Source organism: Vanacampus margaritifer, chromosome 1, assembly GCF_051991255.1.
Source record: "Vanacampus margaritifer isolate UIUO_Vmar chromosome 1, RoL_Vmar_1.0, whole genome shotgun sequence".
In the NCBI taxonomy this organism is placed as follows: Eukaryota; Metazoa; Chordata; class Actinopteri; order Syngnathiformes; family Syngnathidae; genus Vanacampus; species Vanacampus margaritifer.
The window spans coordinates 38,123,720-38,139,995 of NC_135432.1; the positions used below are offsets into that span (position 1 = coordinate 38,123,720).

The 16,276-nt window shown below is 42.9% G+C and overlaps 2 protein-coding genes across 6 annotated transcripts in view; one reads left to right on the plus strand and one right to left on the minus strand.

The window, feature by feature from the left end:
• The window catches only part of LOC144040111 (tripartite motif-containing protein 54-like), a 65,593-nt gene that overhangs the window by 13,565 nt on the left and 35,752 nt on the right, over positions 1-16,276 (minus strand). For all 5 annotated transcript variants that reach the window (XM_077553985.1, XM_077553976.1, XM_077553969.1 and 2 more), the window contains 3 exons: positions 16,026-16,121; positions 15,682-15,759; positions 15,443-15,598 (listed from right to left, as the gene is read on the minus strand). In XM_077553985.1, the coding sequence (XP_077410111.1) occupies positions 15,443-15,598; positions 15,682-15,759; positions 16,026-16,121 (330 nt within the window). The remainder of the gene's footprint in view (positions 1-15,442; positions 15,599-15,681; positions 15,760-16,025; positions 16,122-16,276) is intronic.
• LOC144040138 (uncharacterized) lies at positions 1,229-7,636 on the plus strand. Its single transcript, XM_077554005.1, has 3 exons — positions 1,229-2,077; positions 4,799-4,879; positions 5,537-7,636. The coding sequence occupies exons 1-3, from the start codon at positions 2,048-2,050 to the stop codon at positions 5,762-5,764; spliced, it is 339 nt and encodes a 112-aa protein (XP_077410131.1). The 5' UTR covers positions 1,229-2,047; the 3' UTR covers positions 5,765-7,636.

Here is a 16,276-nt window from a genome sequence, read left to right on the forward strand (position 1 = left end):
CTTCATCAGTGGTTCTTCAAATCGGGTACGTGTACCCCTGTGGGTAGTGAAAACACTTCAGGGGGCACATGGGATTTAAAAATATATTTAAAAAGTAACAAACATGCAAGAAACCATCTTGGTTTTTTTCAGTTTCTGCTTTTATTTAAGGTTAACTGAATTATTTTCAAAAAAGAAAGAAAACTGAGGCACTCAAGCTTGCCCTGAGGAAGGCCTACCAAGACCAAAACGCGTTGACAATTTTTTATCAACTGGCCATGTGGCAATAAAGGCCTTTTACTTGGAACAGCTTTAAGTGCCTCAGTTTTCTCTTTTTTTGAAAATGCTTTTGCGGATCCCTCCACTGAAGAGCACCAAAGAGAAATGTTTTGGATAAGTCCAAAATATCCTAGCAGCACTCCTGCATGCTCTGATTGTTTTAACTGAATTATTTGTTTTGAAAACCAAACTCAAATGACGAGTTGTTATGTTGATAATGAAGACATTTAACATTTTCTATGCATATTTTTACTGTTTATGAATTTACTTATAGTATATAGATGCCATATAACTGATAATGTTTGTGTGAAATATGTTGGACATATAACTGTAGTGTAATGAATAACACTTTTCACTCCCTTCCAGCTGGTGAGATAGGAATGCACATGGGAGGCATGTTCTCAAGTTGATAACACTGTGGGTCTGAGGGAGTCTAGGTCGCATGGTAGTACCTGTCTAATCATATATTTCCGGCTTTGGACGAAACTGGAGTAAACATGTCAATAAATCACTTGTCTGTCTATTATAATTGCTAACCCTTTGTCCAGCCTCAGAGGAGGAGTATGCTTTTTTCATCTATAAAGCGACTGTGTGTTTTTCATATGGACACACTCGAGGCTTAACATCACTTTTGAATGTAAGCATGTCTTGTGTCTTTTAGGAGCTCCTAAAATAAATCTTTTGCAAAAGAAGCTTCTTCATCAGATCTCATTTTTCAATTATTTTTGAACACGCAAAGATTACACTTAATATAGTAATCAAATAATACCTTCAATTGGTGACCCTCGACGGCGACAAATTGGGACGTTTTTGCGACAGCTGTGATGATCTTGGACAACTGAATTTCTAAATGCGCAAATATTAACAAGGTGAGTGGACAAATTATCCACGTAGAGAAATTCTGTTTATTTGGGATTACTCAGTGCTGCATTACGTCCGTACCAAATTGTATTTGAGATCTGTGAACAAGTTAGGTTTCTTTTTAAGTCGTATTTGTTACGGAGGGACGCGAAAGTCCTCGATTTTGACAATTACTACGACATTGAACCATGCATGGGAAGCCCGTGGTATACGGAAGTGACGTCAAGTGGGAGCGCTCCGCCGTTCGGAAACGGCATATGAGATTTGTTCCGCGGTGGAATAGGCTGTGTGGATTAGCCGCCTGTGTAATATCATTTACACAGTGTGTGTGCTGGGAGTGTATTAGCCGCTCGTATTGATATAATTCTACGATGTGTGTGCTGTGGATTATTAGACCGTGGGACATAATTCCTCGGTGTGTGTCTGTTGTGTTGATTTAAAGCCGCCCGTATTGATCACACGGAGCGAGAGCTTTTAAACGCCGTATATCGCTACGGTTTGGTGTGATATTTCCCGTCCGTGTATTTTCACGGTTCGGTGATGTGTGAAAAGCCGCCCGCGAAGATCCGGATAAGTATTTTAGTAAGTCACGCAAAAAATATATTTGATTTCTGTTTCGTTTTTTCTTCTTCTTTTTCTAAAAATATATATATAATAATAATTTTTGGGGGGATTAATGAGAATAGTTTTGATCTGTTGTATTGTAGTATCATAAGTGAGACGTCACTGACTTTATAAATATTATAAACGACTAAATTACTACATATAATGGACGACATTTTTGACCGAGACTCAGGGTGGTTTGATTTGCGTAAACTTCCGGTCCATACTCAAAGCTTGTCGCTAAGCGAACAAGTCACGGCCGCAACACTCGTCATGGCTGAAGCGCTGCCACCACGGCGACGGCGGAAGATGAAAAATCTTTTAAATGAATGGATGCGGACTAATTGTGATAAAGGTTGGTTCCCACCGTTAAAATCTGAGACATGTCTGATTGCATTAATGAAGTCTGTAGAAGTTGATTGTGTAAACAGCGCCAGATGCTGATTACCTCCGTGAAAAACACATCTATAGTTTCTTCGAATGGAAGAAAAGTTAGACGGTGTGGGGTCGTGGACCAAATGTTGGTTTGTGCTAGAATGCTTGCGTTGGGTAGCTCTGTGAAAGTTGCTCGTAAAACTGTTGAGCGAGTCCGCTAGCCACGGCTCGGCTAACGACAACGTGTTAGATGAACGCATGGCGAATGCTTGGCTAAAATCTCCGCCAGCTTAAAATTGTTGGAAATGAGACATGACCCGGAAAATAGATTAAATAAGGCAAAAAAATTTGGATTGGAATTGGCTCGGCATGCGGAGATTCCACAGTCTATTGGTTCTAGATGGCGTACTAATCTGGAGCATGTGTGACTTGTGTGATTAGGAGAGAATGTTTTTTTTTTGTTATAAAATGACTAGGGTCAATTGTGTGATTATAATGGGAATTTTTCTAGTTGGTATGTGTGTGCGTATGTGCCCCAAAAGTTTGAAAAAGTTGAGAGAATTGTTGAGTAATCGAATGAGACCTAGATAAGGAAAGTGGGGGCTATCCGGGTGGTTTGGAAGTTAACTGAATCTGTAATTGGGAATAAGAAATGTGTGGATGGATATTTCATTTGTTTTTCTTTAAAATCTTTAACTGTATGTTTGGTGTTGTTTTTGAGTAGAAAAGACTGGTGTGATAATGGCGTTTGTTTTTCGTATAGGAATGTAGAAAAAAAATAGGTTTTGAATGTGATTTTCCCTCCCCCTTTTTTCTGCTCCTTCCCTGTGTCTTGGAAGAGAGGAGGGGGATTTGTGTGGAAAATAGGAGTCAGAGGGCAATGTGTCCTGTAATGGGAGCTTTTCTTTTTTCTAGGTAAGAGAAGAATGCGGAAAGATAAAGAGGTCTAGATGATAACTACAGGCCACTATCCATATTATTATTATTATTATTATTTTTTTTAAATCTGGTCTGTGTTTTTATAGTTGAATGAGTAATAAAACCAAATTTTAATATAGTTGAATAAGTAATAAAACCAAATTTTAATTGAAATAGACTTTTGATTTCCCCTGCATCTCTGATAACTTATTCGTAGGTGTGAAAATGATTTAACCTTTGTCCTTATCTGAGTCCCATTCTAGAAGTCTGAGAAGTCCTGGAATTTGAGACTTCCCTCCATGTGGAGGCATAATTTAAGGTAACATGTAATGAAGAAGGAGTCTATGGTAGACATATGCGTAAATATAGTAATACTACTTGCTATAGTGTAGTGAACATATTTAAATAAAACTACAAAATACATATTTTTTGAGAAAATTATTATTTTTAATTATAACAAGCATATAAATCTCTTGCCGTGATCTCATCTCCCTCTGTCTGTTCCGAGTGTATAAGTGTTTCAGGCAGGTTCAATCTTTGACGAGAGGTGTTGTTCTTGGGTGTCTCCAACGTGCTGGAATAACCTGGCTGTTGGGCACAGAGTGGATGGCGAACTGAACAATGGTCACTTTCGGGGGGGGGAAGTGATCACACGGACTGCGAAAAGGATGGTATACTGCAAATCCGCTCGCCATGAGACTGTTCAATGACTCTTATGAATTATCTGAGCAAAATGTCCATCAACTCTTTGAGCAAACATCTCAAACTCTCATCACAGCCGTCCTGATGAAACTGTCAGGGGTCTCCAGTGACAGCTAAGGCCTGCTTTGAACTTTGCCCTGCATAAACTGCTATCAACAAGGACAGGAAGGAATATGAACTCCAGTGTGGACTCAAAGTTCGAGTCATCTGAGATCGGCCTTTGAGTCATATTTTGGTCTGTTTTGAGTACAGTTTGCACTCTGTACTGTGTCGGTAAAGGAGATGTGATCTATAGCAACGCAGTTTCGGAAGTTGAGAACGGCTTATGTGAATTAGGGTAGTATAAAATGTATTCTAATCTTTAATACTATATTTTCCGTTGTTTGATGCTTGTTGAATTTGGTCTTCTAATTTTTTGTCCATTTTCCTTTTAAATTTTAGCTTCTGGATTGGACTCAGATGTGGAACACTTACGGCAAAATTGCTGGTTAAATTTTTTTAATTTTTATTAAGGTCGCAGCACTGATTTTTAATTTGGGTCATGATCTGCAAAGTTGCCTACTGTGTTTTACAAGCCCCGCTACTCTGTAGAAGAGGGGAGGATAATTAGCATTTTAAGATTACTTTTTGGTTTATTTGAAGTAGGTATTTTGATCTTTTATCTTATTTTACAGTTAGTTTGTTTTTTCCTCACCCTGTGTTGCCTGGACAGAATTCAAATTTGCGCCTCCAAGGGTTTTGTTTTTAGGAATTGTTGCAAGACTAAGCAGGATCTGCTCCTGTAGTCTTGGTGTTGGCCAAATTGCCCCAATTTGGTTTTTATTATCAACAGGACACAAGGTGTCAGTTTTTTTCCCTTTTTGAAGCAGCAATTTGTAAGCGGCTGCAGTTTTCACATTCAGGTCTGAAATGATCAAAATTGATCTTTATCAGATGAGGGAGTCAGTTACTGGTCTGTCTGTGTGTGTCACGAAGAAAGGTATGCACACAAACAGTTCATGTTGAATTAAATCAATATAGGACTATAAGTTAGTCTGAATGAGGTGATACTTCTATAGTATGTGAGTGAATTAATTCACAGATGGAGAATGGAGAGGATTTGACTTGGAGGAAAGAAAGTTCTACAAAGATGACAAAAGACAACCCGAATAGCAGAAATACGGTAAGTATATTCAATTTCAGAAACAATTGAAAAGTATAATTTCTAGAGCCTATGGAATTTGCCATTTAGGTGTGGAAGGAACATTGGGACACCTGGTGGACATTATTTTATGAGACAAGTTGTAAAAATGAACTGTAGGACAGCAGTGTTTATTAAAGGTATAAATATATATAAATCTCTTCTCAGACTGTTTATGGCCCGGCCGGACATGAATAGTTCTGAGTTAAGATGATGTTGTTTTTAAATGATTTACACTGCTATAATAAAAACCAGCGTAAAAAATACAGAAATTTGATGTATGATAAAAAGTACATTTATGCTAAATCTACAATAGTAAATATCATGGTAAAATATTTGATTAATCATTATCTACTATTATAAGGGCTTCTTAGGAATATTGGATTAGACGAACCCATTTGAGAAAACAAAAACATCATAAGATATAAAAAGGCTGGACTCCTTTTGAGGGTCATAAAAACAGGCTGTTTCCCGCCCCCAATGTTCCGCTGGGGAGTCACACGTTGAGAGGCCCCCAGTAATTAAGGAGATAGTGTCTACATTCTCTAAGCTAAACAGATGTTCCTTCAAAAATAAATGATTGTGAATATGTGTGGTTGAAAGTAACTAAACCGAAATGGTCTTGTCCTCATTGGCTAGGTCCATTTAAGGTCAAGGAGCGTACATCCTGTGCGGTGCGCTTGTATCGGAAAGGAGATACTTGGTATCATCTCTCATCTACAAGGCCGTTTCTGGTTCAACAATGCCACCAAGGGCAACCATCTGATGATCTCCGCCCACACCAGTTGGAGCCATCTCACCGAGCCCCACCACGCCGTTTCCAGTGTCTACCTGACAAGCTGTCCAAGGAGGGAAGCTGCAGCGTAGGAGGTCCTGGAAGGAGATTCATTGTAGTGCCTTTTCCATGGGCAAAGCTGACCAAGTGTCAATCTGCTGTTTGAAGGAGAAATCACTCAATGGTGATTTGAGTCACATGCCCTTTTTCATCAATTCACAAGGATAGAGTCACACTGGGAATGAAGTCCCGTGACCTTTCCTGCGATCTCTGGCAGTGAGCCAGGGTTCGGAAAAAGGCTGACAACGCCTCAAAAAAAAAAAAAAAAAAAAATCAACCAACGACTGACAAACATCCTTCTCCTTTGACAAAAGAACTTCTTCTCAAGATGGCTTCGATGAAGAACTCTGCTACTAATTGCTGCATTGTGACGGTTTTTCTCTTGTTAATTGTTGTGCCATTTTGGTTTTTCATGAAACCCCTTGACGTGAGTTTGAATACAACACATCGTGATAAAAGAAATGTTATTTCTACCCAAATTCCAATGGATAATGAACTGGGCGTATAATAACTCAATTGTCCTGACCGTTGCTCCTAACACAAACACATCTGTTAAACTCCCCATTAAATCTTTGAAGGGATTTAGCAGTGGGGGGCCGACGAAGGGGGGCCTTTGGCTCAAGTACTGGTGGTATTTGACAGGTAGTGTTTTACGACTGGACTGGAGCACCTTCATTACCACCCAAAGTGGCCGATACTGGCCGTCCAGTGGTGAGGCAGTTTTTTTTTAGCAAGAGAGTAACATTGAGAAGAATGGGACATCAATTCGAATTAACTTTTGTTCTTCCTGAAGGTAATATCCGGCCACCTAATGTAACCATAAATAACACCTTTTGTTAGGGCCTAATGCTGTGGGCATGGTTCTCTGGAACTGATCCCTATTTTCCAATTTAAATTTGCATTGATAAAAATACGAGTAAGACAGAACAACCTAAAATGACTAAATCAGAATCATATAGCCCTTGATATGTTACTTGCAGAAAGGGGTGGTGTTTGTTCAATGTTCGCAGAACAATGTTGTACTTTTATTCCTAATAACACTGCACCGGGTGGAAGTTTAACCAATGCCAATGAGGGACTCCGGACACTTAATAAAAAAAATGAAAGAGCAGTCCGGTATCGATACGTCAATTTGGATAACTGGATGGATGCTTTTGGAAGATGTAAAAATTTGGTTTCAGCTTTTTTGACAACTTGCGGTTGTTGCTGTATTCCTTGTTTAAGATCGTTGTGCACGCGGCTTATTGCCACACCCATTGAAAAGCAAGATGTACAAAACAAGTCGTCTTATATGATGGTTGAATCTGTAACTTCTAAAGCTATGACCGCGGTGGCGACATCAGATGAAGATCCGGCTGGAATTTTTCTCTAGACTATTTCTAAGGGATTTAATGTCTTATTTTGAACAAATATATTTTGTTCATTGAGGGACTGAAGACATTTAACATTTTCTATGCATATTTTTACTGTTTATGAATTTACTTATAGTATATAGATGCCATATAACTGATAATGTTTGTGTGAAATATATTGGACATATAACTGGTGTAATGAATAACACTTTTCACTCCCTTCCAGCTGGTGAGATAAGAATGCACATGGGAGGCATGTTCTCAAGTTGATAACACTGTGGGTCTGAGGGAGTCTAGGTCGCATGGTAGTACCTGTCTAATCATATATTTCCGGCTTTGGACGAAACTGGAGTAAACATGTCAATAAATCACTTGTCTGTCTATTATAATTGCTAACCCTTTGTCCAGCCTCAGAGGAGGAGTATGCTTTTTTCATCTATAAAGCGACTGTGTGTTTTTCATATGGACACACTCGAGGCTTAACATCACTTTTGAATGTAAGCATGTCTTGTGTCTTTTAGGAGCTCCTAAAATAAATCTTTTGCAAAAGAAGCTTCTTCATCAGATCTCATTTTTCAATTATTTTTGAACACGCAAAGATTACACTTAATATAGTAATCAAATAATACCTTCAATAATAATCACACAATTATTCATTTACCATTAAGACAATTACTGCTTTGCTTTTGCTTTTTGCTTTTTTTTTGACCGATACATAGTAGAACTGTGGCCAAAGTTAAAACCAGTTCCCAAATTAAAACCAGACAAATAATGACACATCACTGTGTTTTGTTTTGTTTTTGTGTTGTTTTGTTTTGGCGGTACTAGGCTGAAAAAATATTTTGCAGGGGGTACATTAATGAAAAAAGGTTGAGAACCACTGCCCTACATGATCCTAATCTAGCTAGTTTAAGGCTAAGCTGCTAACTTTAGGATAGTGTTACATTTCATAGCATTAGCCTAGCCGAAACGCACAGTTTAACTACAATGTATTGGCGACAAAATCCTCCTCTGTACAGGAGTGATGTGCAGTCAGGATAGGCAAGGTAGGCACTGCCTACCACAGGCTGAAATGAAAGTTGAAACCGTTTGGCTTTTTCTATTTATTTTAATTATTTCTTTCATTTCAAAAAGCCTACACTACCTATAGGTTTAAAAGTGACAACATTTGGTGATTTTCATACCTCAATTAAAAATGACTGATTACTTCGTCTGGCTGCAGGCAAAAATTATCCTCCTGAAGGCACACCATTACTGTGCTTTCCCCAGCCCTGTCCGCGTAACGATGTGTGTTCGCGCATGCGTAGTCAGTTTGCCAGTAGACAAGTCCTTTACGTAAATAGGCAGATCGCTATGCAGCCTTTTTACGTCGCTGTATTTTTTTTATGCAAACGTAGGTTCGCACAGTGCATTCATGAATTCAAAACACACTTAGTGCGCAGCAAAGCAGTAAGACGACGCCACTCTGGAGAATTTAAAACATTTTTACGCCTTTCTTTTGGGGAAAAACATCAGCTTTTGAAGGATGGGAGACCAATGCCATAGCTACCAAGCAAAGTAAGGGACAAGAATTATTTTTACTTTTCACAAAGAATGTTGCAAAAGGGAGGCGGAGTGCACTGCAATGTTTACTGTGGCTGGCAGACTATGCACTGGCTGACGGTGGCCCAGAACTCTAGCTGAGTGGCAAGTGTTGAGCTGCTTCACTGAAAGCGATGGGTACGAACCCTGCTTGAAGTGACAAAAAAAAAAGACTTCAAAAGAGAGTAATGTTTTTTGGTTTTATTTTCTACCTATACAGAGGAGGCATATGTTAAAATAGTTTTAATGTATGGCATCTTGTATCTGAGTATCAAATATCTCGAGGTCAGGCTGAACGTACTCTTTTTGGCAATAAAAATATGGTCACCCTAAGATACGTTGTACACTCGCCTGCCGGCACACAAATTTGTAATTGGTGTGTGCGTCTCAATTTGCGACTGCCTGCCTACCCAAACCTAGAGCTCACTGCACGTCCCTGCTGTACAGTCACATTGCCAGTAGTTTAAAACAATGATTTATTTGGAAACAACTTTAAAACCTACCTGTGAATGTATGTATGTATGTAGAGTATGTTCGGATAGCCTGCATGCCATCACTCACTGGAAAGACGTTTATTTATTTCTGTCTCACTCACATTTACGATCATCGCGCAGGAGACGGAGTGACCTGTCAATTAATTGGAGTGGCATTGGCACCTACGCGGTTTTTTTTTGTATGTGGATGTGTGTTTGTGCGTGTGTGTGTGCGTGTGTGTGTGCGTGCGTGCGTACGTGCGTGTAAAAAAAAAAAAAATCCCATACCGTTCACTTAAACCGAACACTTCAAAATCCAGCCAGAGTCGTGGGGCCGCCAGGAGACCCGAAGAGGGACCAAAGAAAAGAAAGAAAAGCGAAGCCCAGCACCGACCAGACACCACCCACCGGGCCACTAACCAGAGTCCTTCACCAACCCCAGAGACATCTAAATTCCAACAAATCAGGGAGACCTCAAGGGCCCAAAGCAGAAACTGAGGAAAGGTAGAAAGGACAGACGAAGCAGAGTGAGATCCACAGACACCAGCCTCCACCGATTCAATGACCTGAGGGAGAAACAGATTGTGTCTGAGTTTCGATAGATGCTGGTGTGGTGGATCTGGCATGCATGAAAATCTCCACCAAAGAGGGGAGCCGTCGACCCCCGCCAGGACCGAGCAAGCGCAACACCTCAGGGCCCCCCAGGCCGCGGCAGTGCCAAAGGGCGACCACCGGGCCCCGCAGGGGCCACCGGCCGGAGAGCAAACCCAGGAGCAGGAGCGCCCCCCACCCCAACGCGGCCCACGCCCCCAACCCAACGCAGCAGGACGGGGCACTGCAGGCCCACCGGCCCATAACCCCCGCTCCCCCCACGACCCCCCGCCCCCCACGACCCCCGCCATCCACCCCAACACAGCCCCAACCGCCCCCAGGTCCCCAAATCCCCAGACACCCCCCCACACCAGCACCCCCCCCCAACCAAGCCGCCCCCGCCCCCCGCCCCTGCCCCCACCCCCACCAACCAACAGTCCCCCAGCCCCCGACCCCCAGACCCCGGGGACACACCGCACCCAGGCATCGGCGCCGAAGAGGGGCCGGGCAGCGGAGCGGAGAGGGCATCCGCGCCCACCCCACCAACCACGCGGAGGGACGGAACACCAGGGGCAGAAGGGGAGATGGGGGCACCGGAGGACGGGCAGCACCCCCGAACCCCAGGCCCAGCGGGGAGAGGCCCCGGTCGTCACCCCAACGATCTAAGTGAAAAACTAACCCTGTTACTGAGTTCGCCAACTGGCGAACTCTACCCCTAAACCGTGAGTGTGACCCCACCCAGTGTATATACATAAGTGTGTGTGTGTGGTGCATTAAATTTGGGGGCAGGTGAACCGAAGCAGAGGGAAATGATATCCCCATGCTCCGATCCACCCGCCCCCCAGGCATGTCAATGAGCGTATGTGGTGCATTAAAAGAAATTAATGGGGGGTGCACACGGACAGGGGACCACAGCACTGCTCCATACTGCGGCCTGCCCCAAACGATGCCCCCCCCCCAGTTGTGTGGTGCATTAAAATTGGAGGGGAGCTGCAGGGCGGAGACGGTGTCTCCACCCTACCCCACTCCCCCCCAAAGTGTGTTATGTGCCCTCTATGTCTAAAATGTATTGTGCAAAACTAATGCAGTGAGTTAAGAGGGGCGACCAGCTGGGCCCCCCCCAACCGGGCGGGGGCGGGAGGCGCACCCGCCCACCAAACCCCCACCCACCCCACCGGGACCCCGGCTCGCCCCCCGGATACTGGGGCCCGCCCGAAGTGCCCGGAGGCCCACCGGATCGGGCGGGCACAACACCAACCCGGCCAACCCCCCCGGGTCCCCGGAGCGCCGAGACCCGGGCCACGGATGAAACCCCCGGCCCAGGGGAGGGGGAGGAGGGCGGACAGGGGAGGGGGAGGGGACGGGGGAAGGAGACGACAGGAAGGGCAGGAGGCAGCGGAGAGAGGGGGAGAGGAGGAGGAAGGGCGACGAGGGAGAAGGGACAGGGAGGCGGAGGACGGGCAGGGAGAGGCGAAGAGGGAGAGGAAGCAAGGGCGCACCCCGGCGGCCCACAGGCCCCGAACCCACGCGTTTTAAGTAAAGTTCTCGGCATGACCTGCCCTACTCCTTCTCTGATAGGCGATTCAGTTCTCATGGCTTTAATTAAGGGTGGGCCATGGCCACTGATCTGTACATATTACTGCTATTGGCTATCCAGTAATTTATACAGATCAGTTGCCATGGCTGAATGGTGCGCAAAAACTGCACATCCAGGAGGATTTAGAAGTGGGTAGACGCAAAACTGACTGAAAATAAGTAGGTATACCACGGACTGCACCACTGGTTGTAGGTTGTTTATATGCATTGCTTTTATGTACAAAAGCACAATGTTGTGTGTTTTTTAGTATGAGCTTATTTTTTAACAATATTGTGATTTTTTTTTCAACCTCCCCACAATATTGTGATAATATCGTATCGTGACGTTTGGAAATCATTTTATCCCTACTATATAATAGACATAAATACTGTATAAATTGTACAATCCAACAACTTTCATAAAGCAAAGGGAAAGTTTATATATATATACTGTATTCCACACTTCATTTTCATTGACTATTATCTTACGGGGCAGCACGGTGGATGACTGGTTAGCACGTCCGCCTCCCAGTGCAGAGGACGTGAGATCGAGTCCGGGCTTCGGCCTTCCTGGGTGGAGTTTGCATGTTCTCCCCGTGCTTGCGTGGGTTTTCACCGGGTACTCCGGTTTCCTCCCACATTCCAAAAAAACATACATGGCAGGTTCATTGAACACTCCAAATTGTCCCTAGGTGTGAATGTGAGTGTGGTTGTTTGTCTCTGTGTGCCCTGCGATTGGCTGGCAACCAGTTCAGGGTGTACCCCGCCTACTGCCCGAAGCCAGCTGGGATAGGCTCCAGCACCCCCGCGACCCTTGTGAGGAAAAGCGGCCAAGAAAATGGATGGATGGATGGATTATCTTACGGTATTTCGTCAACTTAAAACTATTAAAACTGGACTAAAACAATTTAGAAAATTATGGTTAAAACTAAATCACATTTCCCTTAAAAAACTCAGTCTAAAGCAGGGGTGTGGCAAGTGAGGTCCTCGAGAGCCCTTATCCAGCCTGTTTTCCATGTTAGCTCATTTGCTCCTCAAAACGTATAAACATGTTCTATTTTAAATATTGCCATGGTTCCAAAAACTTATGTATATGTTTTTTTTTAAATGTTTTTTTTATGCTAGAGCAGGGTTCACTAATTCCGGTCCTCGAGGTACTAAAGATCAGAATCGTTATCAGGCATGCTAATGAGCTGATTATATGAATCAGGTGTGCTAGTGGGTGGAAACATCTAAAACCTGCAGGACCTCGAGGACCGAAATTGGTGAACCCTGTGCTGGAGCAGTGGTTCTCAAATGGGGGTACTTGTCTCCCTGGGGGTACGGGAAGGCACTCCAGTGGGTACGTGAGATTTTAAAATATGTTTTAAAAGTATATGTAAATATTTCAAAACAATATAAGTTCATAAAATAAATTTTATATTCAGTAGGCTATTCAATTTCAGTATCCTAAAAAAAAACAGCATCGCCCCATACTAGAATGGTTTGACCCAACTTGCCATTGTGTGGGTGTGTGTGCATATATGTGTGCGTGTGAGTGTGTGCTAATAAATTCACTTAAAACCTATTAAAAATCCCATACCATTCACCTAAACCGAATACTTCCGAATCCAGCGTTGTAGAGTCGTGAAGTTGTCAGGATACCCGAGGAAGGATCAAAGAAAAGAAAGAAAAGTGAAATCCAGCACCGACCAGACATCACCTACTACCCACCGGGTTACCAACACCCGCCACCCACCACAACCCAGCCCCCACCACCCCCAGGCCCCCAGACCCCCGCCCCCGACACCCCACACCCAGCCAACTGATTCAGTTTGTTTATTTTTCCAGTTGACAAGAATTGTTTTTTTTAGCGATATAAGGGGCTACGAGTGTAGATTTAAATTGTTTATGTGGTAAGTTAGTTGTTGTCAGGTCACCTAGCAAACACAAGCTTGGAGATAAGGGTATCCTACAGTCCAAGATACCGGAAAGTTTTTCTAAGACTTTAGTCCAGAAATACATAACCGGAGTGCATAACCATAAAGCATGAAAATAAGTGTCTGCAGTGTTTTGTGAATACTGGAGACAAATGTCGGAGTCTGAGAGTCCCATTTTCTTCATCATATATTGAGTAATATATGTTCTATTAATAATTTTATATTGGATAAGTTGTAAATTTATGGGTTTTGTCATTTTAAATACGTTTTCACAAACTTGAATCCAATAGTCAAATTCCAGAGCTATAGACAAGTCTGTCTCCCATTTTGAGATGGGTAAATACATTTTATCTGTATACGAAAGTAAGTTATGTATTTTTGAGAGGATTTTTGTTGTTGTCGGAGAAAGCTTTGTAATATCTTTAGCTAAAACAGGCGTTTGGAGCGTACCCCGAAGTGTTGGAATTTGTTTCTTTATCATATTTTTAACTTGCAGTTGTTTATTTTGTATTTTTGGAGCAAGGATGTATATAACATAAACATATTATCTGAGAAAAGATGGTGGAGATGTGTAATTCCGCTCCCACTCACCTAAATAAAACGATTGGTTGTTAAATTGAAAGTCGGGGTTATGCCATATGTGAGAAAGCACGCAGAGCTCCAATTGGGCTTTTGTAATTTCTAGTGCCTTCCACCGGGCGGTCAGGTTGGCGGAAATCATTGTTTTTTTAAAACAATTGTGTCGCTTAATCGATGTTGTAATAAAGAGTAAATCTAAAAGTCTGAGGTTATTACAATCCTTCTGTTCTAGTTCCAGCCAACAGTTAGTATCTCTGTTGGGTTGTGACCATAGAATGATATATTGTAGCTGGTTAGCTATATAGTAGTGCATAAAATTTGGTGCCTCGACCTCCTTTGGATGGTTTGGTTTTATTCTATTTTATATTTTTTGTTCAATTAGAAAAGCATTGCGCTGGTTAGGGGGTACTTGGCTGAAAAAAATATTTCACAGGGGGTACGGCACTGATAAAAGGTTGAGAACCACTGTGCTAGAGCATACAGAAGGCTTTGATGCAGCTTCTGACCTGAAGAGGTTGCCTAAGGCAATGGTAGTTATAAAAAACGGCCAGCAAAGTATTAAACTTCAGCATTTGCGCTGATGAATTTAAATGAATGGATGGTGTAGTAGTGGATAGTGCACTTACCCCCATAAGCAACAGGACACGGGTTCGCAACCCACTGTGGTGCTTTTTTCCCCCTCCTCCTTTCCTCTAACCCTTCTGCTCCCCTCCTCTGCCACGATTTATTGCGGCAAGGACCTGTTTTGTTTCAAATGTTTATTCAAGAATTGATGGCTTGCGTGACAAAACGCAGAGATCTAGCAGCCCGTGAAATTTAGAGTCCATTTTAAAAGTCGGCTTAAAACCTATCTATATGTTTCGTGGGCGTTACACGAAGCAGCCGGCTCGGACGACATCATGAGAGGGGCACCGCAGCCACAGGGGGAGAGGCGGGGTTTTACTGAGCGTTTGACTTACGGGTAAGATAGCCAGATGATGTACAGTAGATGATGTAATGAGTGATGTAAGGCGAGGGTGAAAAATAATTTGTCTCATTTACGCTGGATAAAATGTAAAAAACTCCAAATCTGGTATGTACCAATTCCATGGCCAAGGCAATCGCAAGGTATCAAATGAACAAAAGGAAAAGAGCAACTTTGAAGTTCTCATTCAGGATGCCGTAGCATTCATCGTTGTTACAAAAGAAACACATTTAGACCTCATATGCAGCTTCAAAACGAGCTGTTTGACACTTTTTGGGGGGGGATTGCTCTGCGTTTGAAAGCGCAGTCATGAAATTTTGGGACAGTCAAGTACTCAATGATCAGAGACCAGCTGCGTTTGCCGTTGAAGACTAAAAGTTAAGGGAGGAACTTCTTCACGAGTAGATCATGGGAACTGTTTATTTCTGAGTGGCGCTAACAAATATTGTAACACAAGCTGAGCAGAGGTGGCAAATCCAGGTCCAGAAAGTAAAATTGCTGCCACAGTTTAGCTTTAGCCCCTTGTGCTAGCTAGCTCCTAAGCAGGGAAACGAACACCCAGGGAGCTAGCTAGGGAGCTCACTCGTTAGCACCTGGGGCTAAAGCCAAACGGTGGCAGGGTTTTATTTTTTTGGACCTGGATTTGCCACCTCTTAGGCTGAGAGTGTAATTTGACCTCAACAAAAGCCGCCATGTCAGGATCCTCCAAAGCACACACTGCCTTTTCCAGTAGCTTCCTGTTGGCCTCCACTCTGTCTCCATAGCAACGTGCAAGCATCCGTGCACGGCCTGTCTTCTCCTCCTCCTCGTAGTTTATTCGCTCCGTCATAGCCTTCATGATGACAACATACAATACAAGCTTTATAGTGCTCACTTGCTCACCAAGGAAGGAAGGACGAGCGGAAAGAAACTCACAACAAGTCTTTCATCCAGAATTGAGAACAGTCGTCTGAACTTGTCGCACACGTTTTGTTTGTGAGTCTTGCAGCTCTCCTGCGCAAAAAAACACACTTTTTCTTTTGAAAATCAATAGAGCTGTGTGACTTTCTCATGATGCACATCTCCCTGTTATTGTGGGTGCAGGCTGTATAGACAGACACATGCATGCATGCACGCACGCACACACACACACACACACACACACACACACACACCGTTTCGCATTGCAGTTTGTAATGAAAAATTTTCATTTTGCACCTCATCTAAACGCATTGAATAGCAAATCAGAAAATTTGTATGTCACGACAAGGTGGACCCACATCAATTTTCCTGCACTCCTCTTCAAGCTCGTCCATCATCGCACCAACTTTCTTGTTGACCTCCACCAAGGAAGCTACACCTTCACTCAGCTGTTCCTGCGAAATTGATTGAGTGATGATAAAATATTAGCTGTCAAAAGATGAAATCATTACACCAGTGGGTTTTTATTGAGGAGTTACAAATGAATGAATGAAATGATTAATGAATGGACTGATAATGAAGGCATAGTTGAATGGGGTGAGTGAATGAA

Coding starts and splice junctions, on each gene's coding strand:
- LOC144040138 (XM_077554005.1), top strand. CDS start 2,048: ATGAATGGATGCGGACTAATTGTGATAAAG. Junction 2,078..4,798: donor GCGGACTAATTGTGATAAAG/GTTGGTTCCCAC, acceptor ATTAATTCACAG/ATGGAGAATGGAGAGGATTT. Junction 4,880..5,536: donor ACCCGAATAGCAGAAATACG/GTAAGTATATTC, acceptor CTCATTGGCTAG/GTCCATTTAAGGTCAAGGAG.